The sequence below is a fragment of the Asterias rubens genome, chromosome 16 (assembly GCF_902459465.1).
Source record: "Asterias rubens chromosome 16, eAstRub1.3, whole genome shotgun sequence".
NCBI classification, from domain to species: domain Eukaryota; kingdom Metazoa; phylum Echinodermata; class Asteroidea; order Forcipulatida; family Asteriidae; genus Asterias; species Asterias rubens.
Window position 1 is genome coordinate 4,999,410 of NC_047077.1, and position 19,358 is coordinate 5,018,767.

Sequence of the window (19,358 nt, forward strand, 5' to 3'; positions counted from 1 at the left end):
AATATTTTATACTGTCAACCTCTCCCCATTACTCGTTACCAAGTAAGGTTTTATACTAATAGTTATTTTGAGTAATTACCAATAGTGTCCACTGCCTTTAAACAGCGTAAAGTTAGAATTCGTGAAGTAATAAAAACACAACTCAACAGCGGTGTAATAATTACAATAATCAAACAACAAGAAACTTTGCAGTATAAAGTGAATGGCATAACACCCACTTAAGAAATTTATTACAAATTACAAAATTTATGATTTTGTTAATAAAACTGGAGTTGATTTCACTTACCTTTAAAATATGGAATAACTAACTTTGATTTTTAAAAAGTCCTGGAATAAAATATACCATACCAATAACATGTCATGCATAAAATATAAAATTTAATTTGTACAGGTATATTTATTTTTTACAAAAGTACAAAGTAACATGGTTGTATTTTTTGTATGTTTTAAGTTATTGTCTTGTATTTTAAACGCTTGTCCAATTACAGATCTTTTTTACATCAGGGCCCAATGTCTTACAGCTGCTTAAGCAACAAATATTGCTGTACAGTTTTCTGCAAGCAGAAATGAGAGACATACCAATCACAGTGTTTTCTGTTTTCAGCAGAAAATATTGCTTCACAAATTTCTGCAAAGCAAAAATTGAGCAGGATGACCAAGTCACACGTTGTAAATGTGAAATGGTATTATAGTCGATAACCTTATTCAACTCATTATGTGCTTAGGCAGCTTTATGAATATCTCGGCCCTGGTCAAATAACAGGAAATTTTGTCCTTTTGTTTGATCTGTTAAAGGGTGTATGTACTTTTTGTAGGACAAAAAAACACAATGTCTACAGATTTACACTAAACATACACCGTTTGAAGATAATGATAGTAGAAAGCTCTGAAAATATTACCTGCTGGGGTGCTGTAATTTTTGAGAAATAAGTAAAACAATGTCATGAAAATAATTTTTGTCTCAGTAATTATTTTAGCATGTAAAAAGTCTTTTCAAGACATTGTTTTACTCATTTCTCAAAAACTACAGCACGTCAGCAACTAATATTTCAAGGTACGCTTTCTACTATCATTATCTTCAAACAATTTAAGTTTAATGTAAATATGCGGATGTTGTGTTTTGTGTTACAAAAAGTACCAACTATCTAATATTCTGATAGCTTTGTGAATGGCTTCATATGGCTTCATATGGCTTAGATGTTAAATATTATTTCTTTTTCTATGTGGTAATCGGTTATTGGTCTCTATGATTGGTCCGTACATAAAATTATATATAAGATTGGTTTATCTTTTTGTCTCAGTCACAAACTTACTCCAAATGTTGCCCATAAAATAACTGTATGTACATGTGGACATTTTTCCATCAAGCGAGTTTTCAATTTGTACACTTCAGAGTTCAGCCCTTCATAGGCAAATAAAGTGACATTCTGCACCCAACTTAATTTTAAGAGGCTTTTTTTATGATGCATAGTGGAATGTACATGTAGCAAATTTCCCATTATGTTTGGTCCACTTTTCGAGTAGTCCCCATCAAATTAACTCAATAAAAAGTGATCAACTTATAATAAAATACAGAATATATATCATTGGTCTTAAATATTTCAAACATAATATAATAAAGAATACATTTACAATATAAAAATCAATGCAAAATAGGTTTGAAGGCTGGCAGACACAATTTAACCAAATCCATGAGTTAACAATAAAGGTTGAATGTGGGAGTCTCACTAACTGCAAGACTGTTTTGATATTGTAAGAGTCATTTGCGTACTTACTATTGTTGTCAAGATGCACAAATATCTTCAAATTCTTTGACTCTCTTTAGATTTTAAGAACTTCTCTCTAAAAGGAAAATTACATGCAGGTCAATAAACATAATAAAATGTTATATCAGCAAATTTGTTTGTATTATAAGGCCATAACAGCATTTATATGTTTGTCTAAAGAATACATAAATATGGCATGAATATGATCGCTAAATCAAGCATTAAACAATTACAACAAAAATTACAATAAGGGCAAGACTAGAAATGAATAAATAGCAACCGACTAGGCCTACAGTTAAAAAGTATGTCATTATCCAGTGGAGTTTTTGCAAAATTTAAGGCCGAGTCACACTGCAGCGATAACAACAACGATAACCATGCAAAGAGAATGCATTCTATTGGTTGAATTGCTCCACGCAGTATACGCCCGTGCGGAATCAACCAATCGAGGGCGTGCATTGTTAACATTCTCGTTTTCATTCTCGTTATCGAGGCCTGTGTGACCGGGCCTTTAGGGTGCAAAAAAATGATTTAAAGATTAGACAAAAGAAGTCATGAACCTTCAATAGAGACACTGATTAAAGAAATCTGATACATAATAGTCAATTAATAGATGCATTGTTGTGACCTGGTATGTCTTGAAGTGACCAGGGCCCAATTTCATAGAGTTGCTAAGCACAAAAATTAGCTTAGCATGAAATTTCTGCCTTGATAAAAACAGGATTACCAACCAAATTTCCGCATGATTTTCAGGATGAGCAAACAACAGCTGAAAACAAGCAATATGCAACAAATGCAACACATAGAAATTTGGTTGGTAATCCTGTTTTTATCAAGGAAGAAATTTAATGCTAAGCACATTTTTGTGCTTAACAACTCTATGAAATTGGGCCCAGGGCCCAATTTCAAGAGCTGCTGAAGTTGAAAATATTTGTAAAACAATTTCTGCTTAGCAAAAGCATGGCATGGCATTTTGGCTAGTGATAAGTAACCTCATTCTGGTAAGCACACTTCTGTTTAGCTACGCTAATTTTTGATGCTCTGTGAAACTGAGCGCTGGCATTTAGCTGCAGTCATGCACAAATAATTTGCATGCTCAAAGTATTTTGTGCGTTGCGCTTGACAAACACTAAAATACATTCTGAGACATCGCTGTATATCTATATTATTGTTGTGTGTGATGCTGGAATTGTATTTGACGGCCACTGGCAAATCAGTGTCAATTTAAACTGTGATGACACATAATGCCACAGTTTATCAACAACACAAAATGTTGCCTTGGCACTTGAATTGAACGGGAATGAATTGATTCAACATACATTTTGCTAGACACATAACAATGCACAGCCACAATAAAAATGTTGTTTCTCCATTTTCTAAAAAACAGTTTGAAAACCACTGATGTAGCATTAATCTCAATGTTATTTTTATACCATTTTAACAATCGCTGAATGACAAGTGCTTTAGCTTGTTGAATACAAGATCTGCAAAGACCTACTCAATATCTATGTTGGCAATTTGGTGTAATTTTATAGAAAAAGTGAATCCATGATTTTGGCTGTGAACATATATCTATTCATACATTATTTTTCATATTTTTTATATTAAAAGCAGGAAAATAATCTCCAGTTAAAAAAATCAAATGTTTAAAAACATAAAATCTAATTGAAAACAATTCCCTTCCAATCTATACCATTATAATCCTCCTAGGTGCAGAGAAGCAAACATGGTCTATTATCATATCAGCATTTCGGCACTTTCCTCGTCAGACTCTTCACCGTTGTTGGTTTGGATCCAGCGGCCAATAGAAGAGGCAAAGGCAGCAACCCACCTGAAGTTTAGAACACATAAAACTCCTCTCATAAGTGAAAGCTTTAAAGACAGTGGACACTACTGATAATTGTCAAAGACCAGTCTTCTCATTTGGTGTATCTCAACATAGGCATACAATAACAAACCTGTACAAAATTTGAGCTCAATTGGTTGTCAAAGTTGCGAGATAACTATGAAAGCAAAAAAACATCCTTGTCACACCAACACAATGCTTTCAGATGCTTGATTTCGAGACCTAACATTCTACGGAGGTATCAAAATCAAATTCGTGGAAAACTACTTCTTTCTCCAAAACTACATCACTTCAGAGGGAGCCGTTTCTCAAAATGTTTTATACTATCAACCTCTCCCCATTAATTGTTACCAATTAAGGTTATATGCTAATAATTATTTTGAGTATTTACCAATAGTGTCCACTGCCAAGTGACTGTTTGGTTATCCAGGGGAGAAATTCTCAACAAAATTAAAAGGACTGAAATTTTTTCATCACGGGAGGTGAAGACACATCAAATAATTGTTCACTCTTTGGCCGGACGGGTCAAACAAAATTTTGAGTCGCCTAGATGTTGTAATGTAAACAGTGTTCAGACTGTAAACCAATAATAAAAGTATCACTTTTGGTGGGCTTTTTGGACAATCTTTTTTTTTTTTTTTATAATAACAGACTTCAGCTACGTGTAAGGCATTTTATTATGCATCTGAAAGCACACCAAGTAATACAACAAGGGTGTTTTTGCTTCCTTTATTCTCTCGCAACTTAAACGACCAATCGGGTCCAAATTTACAAGGGTCTGTTATTTTATGCATATGTTGGTATACAACAAGGGAGAATATTGGTCCTTGACAATAACCAAACGTGTCCAGGGGTCCATTTCACAACGAGTTATAAGACTAGTCCTAACTTAGGACTAGTCCTAGGAGATATTGAAAACGCATGGCTCGTCCTAACTCAAGATAAGGCTAGTCTTTTATAACTTTTTTATAAAATCCACCCCAGTGCCTTAAACAGATAAGGGAGTACTTGAAGTGGACTAATCATATTTGCTATCGGACTGGGGATTTGTTAACCCAGAGGTTTGTGTTTGGCTTCCCGTGCCCAATTTCATCAAGCTGCTGAGGTTTACTATAGCAATTACAAACTTCCTAAGTAAACCTGTTGCATGCAGTCAATATTTTTTTCAAGTTTCAATCAGGGGTGTTGAAAAAAAAAAACCTTAAGTATGAGCGCAAGTTGAGAAAGTTTGCGAGCGCGGAAGCTTGCTGGTACGAAGCTTACTAACTCTACATTTGTTTCAGGTTTTGAAAGCCCTACTCGGAAATCTGGGGAGCTCCATATTGTTTAATCTTCATTTTCTTATGAATTTGATCCCAGTTAAGTAAAATATAATAAAATGAAACAGAAATAACAAAAATGCTTTTATTTGTTTTATTTTATAGACGATGTGACCTATGTTTACATTCAAACCGCCCTCTGTTGACCAAACACTGGATACGTCATGTTTCGCCGGGAGAAACTAACGCGTAGTCATGGTGAGATAGCATACACTTTCTAGCTGGCTGCCAAAACACAAGGGTTTTGCCCGGCGGTATGCGCAAAATGTTATGGTTTTGGATTGACGTCAGAGGTCACATCATCTTTAAATTTAATTTAAATGATTTCTGGTAGAAAATGGAGAAATCAAATCCTGTTTAGTTGAAAGTACAATTATTGTTTTATGCTAAGTTGCTAATTTGTGCGGTTTATGCATCTCTATGGAAATTTGTTTAACCTTTGAAGGTTTTTTTTTACAGGGACCACGTGCTATCTTGAGATACCATCATGTGGTTATCTTGAGATCGCACTAAATGTACGGCTGTTGCATTTCAATCACATGTAACTTGAGATACAACTTATCAAACTTTGAGGGCAATTGCAGGTAGATTGACCAAGGAGCAACATGTACACATAGGGCAGTTTGAGGAACAACAGGCAGTACAGTTGCTGGCTGTTTAAGTAGAAACGGCAATGCGGTTGCAGGGCAATTTGAGGACCCAAAGGGCTAAATCATTGTATAAAACAATATACAAAGATACATTTTTTTTCACGGGGCATAATCTTGTCGGCTCAGTGGTGTAAGGTCGTTAAATGATCAAAAGTGAAAAATGTGTATGAGTTTGAAAACATTAATCAAAATCCACAATTAAATGTTTGTCTTTGAAACTAAATGTTCCTTTTTGCCAACAATTACTTTGAAGACCACTCTTAATCAACAACCTCCTTTTACCAGGAGCTCCAAAAATATGCACGTAACCAATTTGCAATAATGTCCTGAGTCAACTATTTCTAACTTACCTTTTCCTATCGGTTTCATGATCAGCAAAGAAGTAGAATGTCCTGAGCTCCTCACTAGGTGGCTTCAGGACCAGCCCAAACTTCTTGCTGCCAATCTCCGTCTCTTGGATACTGTAGCCATGAAAATGAGCCACACCTAAACAACATCAGTAGAAAAACAATCATTCACTCTCTATAATACTGTTCCTGTACGAAGCTAATACATAATGGATAATAAACAAATAGTTCTTATATAGCGCGTTTTACAACAATATATCAATGCGCTTTACATTATAGTGCCCTGGTCATTGAGCCAATAACATATCTTTCTTGGTTCCCTGGGGAGTATACAGCCACTGGCTACCATGGCGCTCCAAAGGCTTTTTCATGCACAATATCAATCGCTAGCCTCGAAGATACCCATTTACACCCTATGTGAAGAGAAGCAATTACAGTGAAGTGTCTTGCTCAAGATGACCGGGATTTGAACCCACACCCCGATGAATAAAAAAAACAGAACTTGAATCCGTCTTTCTCAACCCCTCGGCCATGACCACCCATGACCACCCCATTTGAACTGTTCCAATCTTTCTCTCTGGTTTGCCCCGATCTTTAACTCACCTAAAGCATGTTGAGCATCCATATCCTTGTAGTAATACAGACAAGCATCCTTCAGCACACAGAATCTCTTCTTCCATGACTTCCGTACTGCTCCCATCTTGTTCAGGAAGCCCTGACAGTCAGGGTTCTTAATAGACAGGGCTGGAAGGCCCACATTGTGGGTGCTGATATCAATCCAGATATCCGATGTGTTCTGTGGCTTAGCTGCCTCCGTTATATGCTTGGCCCACCTGTTGGTGTAGATATCAATTGTGAATTATGACAGGTGGTTTCATGCTATATTTACCTGACATGATAAGGATGTCACCTAGGATGGTAGGGGTGGAATACCTCATTAGGAATTCTTGGCATATCTGTTGCTATCAATTTTGGAGAGAGTATATCAAATTGGATGACTGAATGGCGTGTCGTGGCAGAGCTGATAAGAGCATCGATTCCAAACTCTGGTGTTTATGATCAGCAGAGTGTGGGTTCGAGTCTGAGTCGTGACACTTGTGTCCTTTAAGCAAGACACTTAACCACAGCTTCAACCGATGGATGGGACGTATAGCTGTTGGTCCCAAGTGTTGTGGATGCACGTAAAAGAACCCAGTGCACTAATAGTTAAGAGAAGGGGTTCGCCCCGGTGTTCCTGGTTTGATTGGCTGCAAACTGCCCCGCAGCACCATTACATGGTGCTATGTAAAAGAATCTGTCTCATGCTATTTTAACACATAGCTCTACACATACATGTACATGTATACCTCATAGGAAAATACTAACAAAAGATAGGGACCTCACAGTGAAATGCCCTTTATACTAATCTTCATTATTGTTCTTATTAATGGATTATTTTACTGTTATTAATATATGTATTGTTTTTAATAATAACTTAATTTCAATTTTCAGATATTTCTTTTGATCAACCCACCCAAAAATTCTTACCTGCTCGTTTCTTCTTCAGTCACTGTATAGAAGTAGTAGGTTCTGGCTTTACACTTCGTCAGCTTGAAGGCAAATGCTTTGCCGACATCTCTTGCTTTCACTACAGTGTAGTTACACAACACAATGGCACCCAAGGGTTCAACATCCTTTAAGAATAAAAAAAAAAGAATCACAAGATCGTTTGATAATTTAGTATTGGTCTCGATTGCCATTGCATTCTACCAAAACACACGACTTTGTGTCGAGGCCGAGCGGATAAGAGCACTTGACTCAAGCTCTGGGGTTTCTGATCAGCAGAGTGTTGGTTCAAGAGTCCTGACACTTGTGCCCTTAAGCAAGACATTTAACCATTATTGCTGTGCCTTTGGATGGGACCACTTCAGCAGCACGAGAGACATTTTTCTATTTAGCACAGTCTCAAAGCCATTTCATTCCATTGGAAGTTGACATGTGAATAAAACAAAGGTTTGTAAAAACCAAAATAATATTCTTTATCCCCGATGCAAAGTTAACATCTCTTATATCGTTGTGGTACCCGCTGCCAAAACATACGATTCGAACTGCCTCTAGCTACCGGGCAACCTCGGTAGTCTAGATTGGTAAGACACTGCTCTAGAATTGCAAGGGTCGTGGGTTCGAATCCCACCCGAGTAACATGCCTATGATATTTTTTTCACAGGACTCGGGAAAGTACTACAGTGCTAACACACATCGGTGTATGGGTATAGAAACCAAAATAATATTAGATGTTAAATTTGCATCGGGGATAATGAATATTAATTTTGGTTTTTACCCATACAAAAACCAAAATTAATACAAAATAATATTCTTTATAATGCTGCAAATTTAACATCTCTTATAAAATGTTGATATACCTGAATGATGTGCCTGTAGGTTTTTATTACACATCAGTGTTAGGGCAAAAGCAAATGATATTCTTTAACCCAGATGCAAAATGAACACCTATTGAATTGCTGCGGTATCCACTGCTACATTATAGGATTCAAATAGCCTTTGGCCACTGGGCTAGCTCAGGGGCCAAGTGGTATTAAGACATCTGCTTTAGAATGGCATGTTTAGGTTGTTGGCTTGAATCCACCCCCTAGTGGTATGCCTGTGGGCTTTTTCACAGGCCTCAGGAAAGTATTGAGTATATAGTGCTGTCTGCTTGCGTGGAGAATAATGCAGTCAACTTAGGATGTCCCCCCTGTGGGTGACATTACAATAATACAAATAATAAGAAGAAGAAGAGAAGCAGGAGGAGGAGGAGGAGGAGGAGGAGGAAGAAGAAGAAGAAGAAGAAGAAATAATACCTCTTCAGTTTTGTAGTAGTAGAGACAGTTGTCATGTTTGAGAACAAACCATCTCTTCTTCCATGTTCGGATCATACCAGCTCCTCCTAGTTTGTGAAGGTACCCACTCATAACAGGTTTATTAGCATCAAGATTGAGTGTGTTACAAACATTGGTGCCGACTACAAGATGGAGTGGATCTGGACCTATACAAGAACAGAAGTGGCTTTATTTAGTCACATATTTTTTTTGAACGCATTTTACACGTTATCGTCGTCACAAACTAGCATGCAATGTACAAAACCACATGTTGTTTTTACGGTTTTCAGTTGTTTATAATTGACAATTTTCGACACATGGCACGCACTGACTCTGAATAAATAAAAAAAACATGTTTTCACCAAGTAGTGAATAATAAGTGCACGCGTTGACCTACATTATCACCAACTGACAAACACGAATACATTGGTTGGTGCTAGTTCCTGAAAACCACCGTTTTCATCAATTTTCAATGCCTGGAATTAGCACAAACTTTTCTAACTTTATTGCTTTTTAATCTAGGACAAAAAGCAGTAAAATGCTGAATATATTATGTCTCCACTACAAGAAAACGAGTTGAAAATTCTATTTTACATGAAAGCTTGATTTAAAACCACAAGATCAAACAAGAATAAGGGGACCAGTTGCTATGACTTCATCAACAAGATCAAATTAGAATGAAAGGGGACCTGTTGCGATGACTTCATCAACAAGATCAAAATAGAATGAAAGGGGACCTGTCGTTGCTCTATGACTTGATAGTGCAAGTAGTTTGACGTGAGTGCGATACAAACAAATTATTCTTTACACTGTCACCCAAACTGTATAAAATTAACCAAGCAGAAAGATCCAATGAATAAGGGGACAAGTTCCCCTATGTCTTAATAGTGTAAGTAATTTGAAGTGATCGCACTAATAAATAAAAACTTTACACAGACATCCTAAGCGAACAGTAAACCAAACAGCAAGATCAAATTAGTTCCTTTTTGACTTGATGCTGCAAGTAAATTGATGCAATCGTACTAACAAATAATTCTTCTTTACACAGTCAACCTAACCACAGCTAGATCCTTCGTGTGACAAGGGCGTTTTTTCTTTCAATATTATCTCGCAACCTCGATGACCAATTGAGCTCAAATTTTCACAGGTTTGTTATTTTATGCATATGTTGAGATACACCAAGTGAGGAGACTGGTCTTTGACAATTACCAATAGTGTCCACTGTTTTTAAAAGGCTTGTGACATATTCATGAGATCGTTATTGATTCTTGTATTCCGCCACTTACTTAAAATCACTCGGAGGAGTAATGCCCGGTTCATACTTCCTGCGAATGCGAAGCGATAGTTGACGTCACAAATTCGCAACAAATAATTCGCAGCAGTTCAACTCTGCTCGACTCACTTTCGAATATCGGTGCGAAAGGAGGGTTGTGACGTCAAATTCACGTCAAATTGGCTTCGCATTTGTATGAAGTATGAACCAGGCTTTTCATCAGTGGAAAGTTTTAAGAAGCTCACCTGTCATAGCAAGTTTTACAACTTGGGAGTGTGGGGAATTTCTGACATCTTGACTATTGACTTTAAGCATCATGTCGCCCACTCTCAACCCAGCCTGCTCAGCTGCACCACCTATAAAACAATAAAGATGTAAGGTAAAGCCATTATACACTTTCGGTACAAACAAACAAAAAGTTCACAGATTTACAAATTATCTAAAGGGTTTACAGAAGGTAATGGTGAAAGACTTCTCTTGAAATATTGTTCCATGAAATGCTTTACTTTTTGAGAAAACATTAAAACAATATAAATTCTCGATAGCGATTATGGATTTATTTTAAACACATGTCATGACACCTCGAAACGTGCGGAAAAAAGAGTGGGTTTTCCCGTTATTTTCTTCTGACTCCGATGACCTATTGAGCCTAAATTTTCACAGGTTTGCTATTTTATATATACGTTGTGATACACAAAGTGTGGCCCTTGGACAATACTGTTTACCGAAAGTGTCCAATGGCTTTAAAGGGTTTGTCCATGTTGGTATCAACTCGGAAAATTAATGGCAATAACAACTTATGTGGAAAGAAGTACAGCACGTGGCCACTGAGCGACGCCTGTGCGCGGAAGTCACCATGATGATAAACTTTAACGGATAAACCAATATTTTAATTTATTACACCCCTTACCAATATTCAGCCTTTTCATTGGTTTAGAGTGCATCACATGACATGTCTTACTTTTACTAGACGACGGTCGTGTGATAGTCCATCGGTTTGCCGTGTGATAGTGCATCGGTTTGCCATGCGCTAGTCCGAAGATTATCAGATTGCGTGCAGTACCCAGACATCCGCTGTGTGTATGAGGATGTAATAATCCTCGTAACCATTTCGGATTACATGACACTACATGCAGCACAGTACAAGTTTTTGCAATCTGTATTCGCGTCATGCGTGGATTGTAGCATTCAGGTCTGTAACTTTAGTACAGTATTTAGAAATGTTTGGGGTGTTATAATAGAATACTCCACTAGATCACCTCGGGAGTCATAGTTTTAACCATAGCACTCAAAGCAGTCAATATTTGTATACCATCTTACCCTTATCAATATCAGTGACAACCACCGGCCTGCTGTACTGGATGCGGAACCCAAACATATTGTTGACCTTTTTTATGGTGACATTTCTCTCTCGGGCTGAAACATAAATTGATATAAATTAATAAAAATTATCAAACATTAATATCAGATAACATATAGACTTTTACAAGGCTAAAGGTTTCCTTCATACCAGGGCCCATTTTCATAGAGCTGGTAAAGCAGTAATTAATGTTTAACACAAGTCCTGCAATTTAGCGGAAAACCAGTCACCTGTGCGTATGTGAAAAGGTATTTTGCTTGGTAACCTTATTCCGGTAATCTACATTTTGATGTGCTCAGCTACTTTTTGTGCTTATTAAGCAGCTCAATGAAAATGAGCCCAGAACTACAACATTTTTTTTCATGAAAAAAGCTTCCATTACATAACTATTAATCCTATGGACATAACGTAAAAGTGCAAGGATACTGAGACCAAAACAGCTCTGAGAGAACACCAACTTCATTGCCTACTTTGACATCCAAATTTTGGCCCACTTTTATGGCGCATATAATTATGCTGTAGAGCATATACTTCTGTGAAAAATCAGTGGCTAGACTTAAGCCCGGTTCATATACTTCCTGCAAATTAAATGCGAAGCAAGTTTTGACGTCACATGGCTGATTTGTAGCGAATGTTTCGCAGAAGTTGAGCACAAGTCAACTGATGTGAATTATTTGATGCGAACTGGACGCCAAAATTCGCTTTGCATTCGCATTTAAAGAAAGTATGAACCAGGCTTAAACCGACAGTTCCACTTTACCTATGAGGGACAGTCTTTGGTAGTCAATTGCAGATGTCTTACGATGGACTCTCCGGTAGGCAAGGCTCTGGTACTGCTTCTGAAACTCTTTTTCTGAGGCTGTGGTAGTCACCGACTCTCGGGTCTCATCGGATCGCTCAAAGACACTGTCTCCATTAGCTGCTGTTGCTGCTGTTGGCGCTTTATTGACCTCTGCAACTAAGATAATAGTGGTTTAAAGATTTGTTTAAAGGGAAGGTACCGGTTTGGTGATTACTCAAAACAAATATCATCTTAAAAACTGACTTGGTAACGAGCATTAGAGAGCTGTTAAAAGTATAAAACATTGTGGGAAACGACTCCCTCTGAAGTAACGTAGTTTTTGAGAAAGAGGTCATTTCTCACTAAAACAATAAAAGACTTCTAGCTAGAAGTCTTTTATTCCTATCTGAAAGCACACAAATTCGTCCAACAAGGGTGATTTTTTCTTTCATCATTTTCTCACAACTTTGATGACCGATTGAGCCCAAATTTTCACAGGCTTGTTATTTTATGCGTATGATGGGATACACCAAGTGAGAGCATGGGTATTTGACAATTACCAAACGTGTAAGCTATGAATAAAATGTAAAGGATTTTAAACAGGGACGTCGAGTAACTGTTGTAAGATTCTAAGTTCTTCCCATTGAGCCGTAGTCCCCTTTTGCCTTAAATTAGTTGCCCAATTTCACAACACAGTTAGGTAGCGTATCGTAGAAGCTTACATACCTAAATTATGTTTGAAGCTTTGCCTGTATGTGAAGAATAGGAAAAACTATAATTAATTTGTGGGTTTGACAGTTTGAGAGAGTGTTGGCTCTGAAAAGAGCCGGTGTGGTCTCAAAGACAATTCATTACATGGTTGTACCCGCAAGTATACCATTATTTATAGGTAACTCTTACTAAACATACCTGTACGTAAACTTTGTGGTTTAGCAGCTTGCTCCTCGAGTTGCCTGGTCATCATGGTAAGTTCCTGGTTATTACCAACGTATATCCAGTCTGAATATCTGTAGCTTGCATCATAGACTCCCCTGTCCTCATCCTCCTCATTGTCACCATCTGCTTCATCTTCGTCCCGACTGGAGACGGACGGGACTTCTGCCCTCAGTCTTACTGCCTGGGTTGATTGCAAGGGTACTGATGCATGTTCGACCTGGTTTAGTAGATGAGAAAATTTTGAACTCATTATGCGCAAAAACAATGTTCAGAAAGTCACTTGTAGGCAAGTGGGCCTTGGTAGAAAGGGTTATAATCGTCGGTTGACCCACCAACTGACGAATTGTGCACCATATAAAAAATTCTGCATTTTGAAAAGAAATTGCAGTTGAAGTTGACTGTTTTTTATTAAAAAAAATAAAAAATATTTGTCAACACCTGAAACTTGCTGAAGATTTTAACAGTAATGCATAATAATCAGGAATTTGTGCAAAATCAAGTTGCCTAGTCTTGTGACTTTTGACCCAATGTAAGTTCATGGCGCTATCGACGTAATGATTGCAAACGCTTTGTAAAAAATAATTCTTTCAACCTGAAACTTGCTGAAGATGTTGACAGTAATAATATATCAAGAGTTTTTACAGAATTGATTTGTTGATTTTTGTGATTTTAACCCATTTGTCAGTTTGTGGCGCAACCGTGAACTCACCTCTGAAGGAGAAGGCTTTATTTGCTCCACCCCAGCCGAGTCTTGCTCCTGGTTAACATCAGTACTGATCGTCTCCTGAGTCTCATCATTGATTATCGTCATCTTGGCCGTCTGTGGTTCCGGCATCATCCCTAGAGAGACAGTCACCATCTGCTGCTCGGAGACTGTCTGCTCCTTGGTCCCATCAAAGCAGATATTTATAGAGGGCTCAGAGAAAGTCTCAAGTGAGTGTTCGGACGGGGTCCGATTGTTGCGATGCTGCAAGAGGTCATGGTAGTCCAAGTCAGGGGGCGACTGAGGCGGGATGGAAACAGTCGAGGCTGTGTCCGTGCAAGAGTCAACCCTAGTACGGCTTAACTCCATCACTGGAGCTGTTGCTGTTGGGCTTTGGACGTCTCTTTTGCTCTCTAGTGAGATCTGGATACATTGAGGGGATGCAGTATGTGGAGAGTCTGGGTAGCTCTCCTCGGTCGTAGGGGTGTCTTCTTCAAATGGGGGACTAGTAATAATGAGTGGTGGTGTCTGTTTCACTGGAGTTGTATCAAAGTCTTCAATTTCAGGAAGACAAGGTGTGACTGCTGCAGACACTGGATCAAGGGATTCCTTTAGGATCAGTTCATTTTTATCTTGGCTGTCGGACGGTAATTTCGAAGAAGATGATTCCAACTTCTGTTCAGGTGCGACTACCTGTACAGGTTGACCGACTGGCTCTATGCATGCATAATGGCGGAACTTCTTTCCCGCAGAGAGTTGCCTGTCAGGTTTTCTTGGAGGTATTGGCGCTGGAGGGGTGCTGTCGATATTTCTTGGAGATTCCATCTCTTGGAGAGGCAAGGCACCCAAGATGAGTTCCTCCTCCCCGTCAATGATCCTGGTGATGACTGTATAAGGGCTCGACGAATCCACGCTAAGCTGCTGTTGCAATTTAGGCCGAGAGTTTTGCTGACCGGCTTCAGTACTGCTCACCGCTTTCCCTAGATGTGGAGTTGAACTCTTGGCAGCTTGTTTTAGAAGAACTTGCCTCTCAACTGCAATTTCTGTCTTGCGCTCACACAGATCTCCTTTCATCAAAGCTGAAGTGGAGCCGCCGTTCTGTTGCACGATGACATCAGACTTATCAGCACTACCTTGTTTCTGCAATTGGTTTGTCAGACTCAGGCGTTTAGGTTTGATAAGTGGAGCTCCGGTGATTAAATCCACTTCTCTAGGACCTGTCGAGAAGCTCCTCTCTTCGAGGGTGTCTGCAATGACCTCCGGGGAGGTCTTCGTGACCTGCTGCTGAAAGAGAGGTGTCTTACTAGGTACAATCTCTGGGGAGATACCGCCACCCCGGCTGTGTGCTAGCCTCTTCTTGTGCGGGTGGTCGTGGTTGTTATTTGATTCGTTGTCAGCAGCTAACAAAGTACGCGGCTGCAAGCGCTTTGTCTCATCACCTCCCGGTAGTTCATTATCCCTGAGTAATTCTCGGGTATCTGTTCCGGCTTCCTGGGTTGCGGTTGGCGATGCACCTATTGTGTGTCTCTTGGAACTAACAGTTTCCTCCTTGGTTTGGAGGACGGGTGCCGATATAAAGAAGTCTGTGGTACCCTGAGACGGATCCGATAGGAGTCTCTTCCTCTCTTTTCCCTTCCCTTTGATCTTTTTGCTACTTCCTTTTTTGTCCAAAGATTTGCTTCTCTTGGGGGAGGCATACTCCTCAGCGAATTCTTCTCTGGAGTAGATCATGTGCGACGCCTGCTTCCCTTTGGAAGGTGACTGTGATTTCTTCCCCATAGTGTTGCTCTGATCACTAATGACTTCAGCTGAATCTGTCAATGCTGTAATCAAATCATATGGTCCTTCTATATCTTCAGAGCTTTCTCCAAGTAGATTAGGTTTATCGAGCGCCAAATGACTCTCAAAAGAGACTTTAGGAAAGATATCCTTTTGTACTGCTTCTGGCAAGATTTCTTTTGACAAGTGTTCAATACAATGTGGCTCGTTCACACTGTTCTTGTGTTTCTGATCACATTCAAAGGTTCCGTTCCAGACTTGCACACTGGGTTGTTCGGACAACTCCAATCCAGGGAACAAAGGTAAATCAATCAATAAACACGAAGGAATACATAAACTACTTGCATAGTCTTCACTTGTTGCTTTCGTCTGCTCCTCTACAAAATCTGAAAACTGAGCTGGCTCAGATGGAGCGCGGGGAGTAAATTTCCTCTGTTGTTCTGGCGTGAGGTTCCTGGCACTCAAGTCCCTTAGACTCTCTCTACCTTCAATGCTATCACAGTCCTCCTGGTGGACCAAGGATAGATCAAAGACTCCGCTGTCCTGTTCCCCAGTGAATCCATTAATTTCATCAGCTTGGAGGATGTGATTCAGGTGAGACCGATCAGCCTCAAGTTGTATAATATGTGCTAGAGCACTCTCCTCGGCGGAGCTCCTGTTTCTTGGCAGCAGCGACGCAACGGTCTTCACGTCAAGAACACCTGGAGGGGAGTTTTGGCGATCAACGCTCCTCCTAGGAATTCTAGGCAACCTGTCGGGTTTCAATTTCAGAGTAGACGATGCGCTGATATCAGAGAAAACATGTTTGGCGTCGGCACCAGACACAACATCTGGGGCAGTCTCTGCGTCGGAATAACCCTTACTCTCGCCTTCTAGTTTGAAATCCTGTGCATCTGAAGTAAATGTGTTTATGGTAAGATTGTCTCCTACAGTATTGTCCTTAGGTGACGTAGATGAAGAGTCAAGCACCACACTATTGTTTACATGATGGTTACTTGTCACATTCAGCTCATTTTTAATTCTAGTAGGATCTGGTACACTTGCACGCTTACAGGGCACAGGTACTTTTGAAGTTATTCCTTTAACCGTACGGTTAACTTGTATTTCCTCTGGTACTACTGCAGATAGACGTTGAGCATCAAAAGACTCTTCTGAATCGAAAGTGCTCTGCCGAGATAAACTCTTATCCTTCTCATTTGATTCAAAGCAGGAATCTGTTAGATCACTATATGGATCACAGTCTTGAGACTTCAGCGTCTCATCACTATGAGATAGATTATCGGTCGCGGGAGGCCACCTAAATCGACGTTTCTGGCGGACGTTTTGATTTTTGTCGGGCAGATCAGGGTTTGGGCTGCTGCTTTCTTGTTCTTTGCTGAACTTGGCCTTCAGAGATGTCACACATAGAGTGGGGTCTTGCTGCTCACCTGCAATGAAGACACACACCAAACTAATGTAAGGTAACGATCAAATGAGAAGCAAAAGTTTCAGGCACCAGCATCTATAATAGATGTCTTGAAAGCAAAACTAAATTGTTGAAAGTATTTAATTTTGAAGCAAAAAAAAAACATAAAATTATGTTTACATTCCAATGGAAAGTTTCAGGCATCAGCATTGATTTCAAGCAAAACTAAAATGATTGGAAAAAAAATCACTTTGAAAATTATGTGCTGACCAGTCACTAGCAACTTAAAAAAAAAAAAAAAAAGTAGTTGTAAAACAGAAAATAAAGATCACAGGGCCACACAGTTTTCAATTTTCGGTCTCAATTGCAAATCACAAGTGAACAATTAATTAGTCCAAATGAACAATTTATGACTAAAATATAATGGTTAGCATTTCAACTAACTCTGATCAAATGTTAGCAGGCATGATATTTGTTCTTTGGGGGAAAAAAGTAGGACAAATTCAATAAGTACAAGGGCTGACTTACAAGTAGCCTACAATAGTTTTTACCCTTAAAGGCAATGGACATTACTGGTAATTGTCAAAGACTAGCCTTCACAGTTGGTGTATCTCAACATATAGATAAAATAACTAACTTGTGAAAATTTGAGCTCAATCGGTCATCAGAGTTGCGAGATAACAATGAAAGAAGAAAACACCCTTGTCACACGAAGTTGTGTGCGTTTAGATGGTTGATTTCGAGACCTCAAGTTCTAAATCGGAGGTCTCGAAATCAAATTCGTGGAAAATTACTTCTTTCTCGAAAACTATGTCACTTCAGAGGGAACCGTTTCTCACAATGTTTTATACAATCAACCTCTCCCCATTACTCGTCACCAAGAAAGGTTTTATGCTAATAATTATTTTGAGTAGTTACCAAAAGTGTCCACTGCCTTTAAGTTTTTTTCAGACTATTTTGATCACAATTTTTCAGATTTCTCCAAGGGCAAAGCATATCACAAATAAAACTAAAGTAAGCGGAGTATCAGTCACTGATGCTTCGAATATATTCCAAACCCAATCTCCAAAAAATCAAAGCCTTCAAAATTCCTGCCCTTAATAACTGTGAAATAACCAAACAATTGACTTGGCTTCAATCCAAAGGCTACGAGCCAACCCATGTTGTTGGTGACTACTGCTTGCCAAGGAAGCATTGCCTGAGCCCCCTGGTAGGCCATTTGCCTTGAATAATCAGGACAGTAGTCTGGATATTTCAAATACAGCTGGTTTGGCTCAAAGTTCATGTCATATGATGTTATTGCATAATTAAAGAGAAGTTTTCACTCAGACTGTCAAAAAAATACGCTCTGCTGTTGTTCATTTCCCTCCTGCCATGGTTGCTCACACACATGGCTATTGTCAAGCTCGCCATTTAGGGAGTCAACTTGCACATTGTATGCAAATAGTATGGTTTTAAAGCGTTAATATGTTACATCCCCTAAAATGTTACACTGTGTGCCGACACATGGAGACAATGACTTCCGAAATGGCAAGACCAATACCCTTTTCACACTATAGTTATTTCCTAGGAAAATCCCGGGAACCTTTGGTTGATCTTTCACACTGCAAAAAAACTCCCGGGAAATAACTTATTCCCAAGAAATAATTACCCCTGCTACGGGGTAGGGTTAAGGGAGTTAACCCTGGGTGAAAACTTTTTTTTTTCCAGGGAAAAAGCGTGAAAGGACTGTGCATATTCCTGGGAAATAGTACTCCCGGGATTTACCAAACTGGGATAGTGGAACGGTTGCTGGGGTGGCAGTGGGGTTAAAAACTCCCGGGATTTTCCCAGAAGTTAATTCCCTGGGAAATGGCCGGCTCTGTAGTGGGAAAAGGGCTGCTGAAGACTATTGTGATGAAAAATTCAGGTTAAATGGGTCAATATTAATGGATTTACAGTGAAACGTTCTTGTGGTCTCATTTAACACTTGTTTGAAAAAGAAGATGCGGCTCCTTTCAAACTATTAAAAGTACTGGGTACAGGAACAGGGCCTACGTAATGAGTGTGACCCCACAGGAACTGTTTTAGTCAAGTACTACAGTAAGTAAGTGGGGCCATAGGCCTAGAGAAGTTCTTATTACAATTTCAAATGCATGCATCAAACATCAAGTACATTGAAAAAACAACATCAAAACACAAACCTAGACCGACGTTTGAAATGACTTCCCAACTCAACATGGAACAGACATGCAACTTTGTATTTGCAAAAAGAAGATGAAATGGCCATACACTTTGTATTGTACAGTAATTTCCAGTTTTTTATATAGCAAGGTTTTTAAAGAAAAAAAGAGGA

The 19,358-nt window shown here is 39.0% G+C and overlaps 2 protein-coding genes across 5 annotated transcripts in view; both read right to left on the bottom strand.

Moving 5' to 3' along the window:
* The window catches only part of LOC117301050 (gamma-aminobutyric acid type B receptor subunit 1-like), a 62,644-nt gene extending 60,479 nt beyond the window's left edge, over positions 1 to 2,165 (bottom strand). The window contains exons 1-2 of the mRNA XM_033784934.1: positions 1,776 to 2,165; positions 287 to 327 (exon numbers count right to left, since the gene is read on the bottom strand). The gene's annotated coding sequence lies outside the window, so the exon portion shown is untranslated. The remainder of the gene's footprint in view (positions 1 to 286; positions 328 to 1,775) is intronic.
* LOC117300807 overlaps positions 1,065 to 19,358 on the bottom strand; it is a 91,825-nt gene continuing 73,531 nt past the window's right edge. For 3 of the 4 annotated variants that reach the window (XM_033784629.1, XM_033784630.1, XM_033784631.1), the window contains 11 exons: positions 13,846 to 17,045; positions 13,110 to 13,353; positions 12,180 to 12,377; positions 11,380 to 11,475; positions 10,305 to 10,415; positions 8,769 to 8,953; positions 7,456 to 7,601; positions 6,532 to 6,761; positions 5,932 to 6,067; positions 3,460 to 3,597; positions 1,065 to 1,842 (listed from right to left, as the gene is read on the bottom strand). In XM_033784629.1, the coding sequence (XP_033640520.1) occupies positions 3,504 to 3,597; positions 5,932 to 6,067; positions 6,532 to 6,761; positions 7,456 to 7,601; positions 8,769 to 8,953; positions 10,305 to 10,415; positions 11,380 to 11,475; positions 12,180 to 12,377; positions 13,110 to 13,353; positions 13,846 to 17,045 (4,640 nt within the window). In that variant the 3' untranslated portion in view covers positions 1,065 to 1,842; positions 3,460 to 3,503. The remainder of the gene's footprint in view (positions 1,843 to 3,459; positions 3,598 to 5,931; positions 6,068 to 6,531; positions 6,762 to 7,455; positions 7,602 to 8,768; positions 8,954 to 10,304; positions 10,416 to 11,379; positions 11,476 to 12,179; positions 12,378 to 13,109; positions 13,354 to 13,845; positions 17,046 to 19,358) is intronic. The other variant, XM_033784632.1, reaches the window with a different exon arrangement.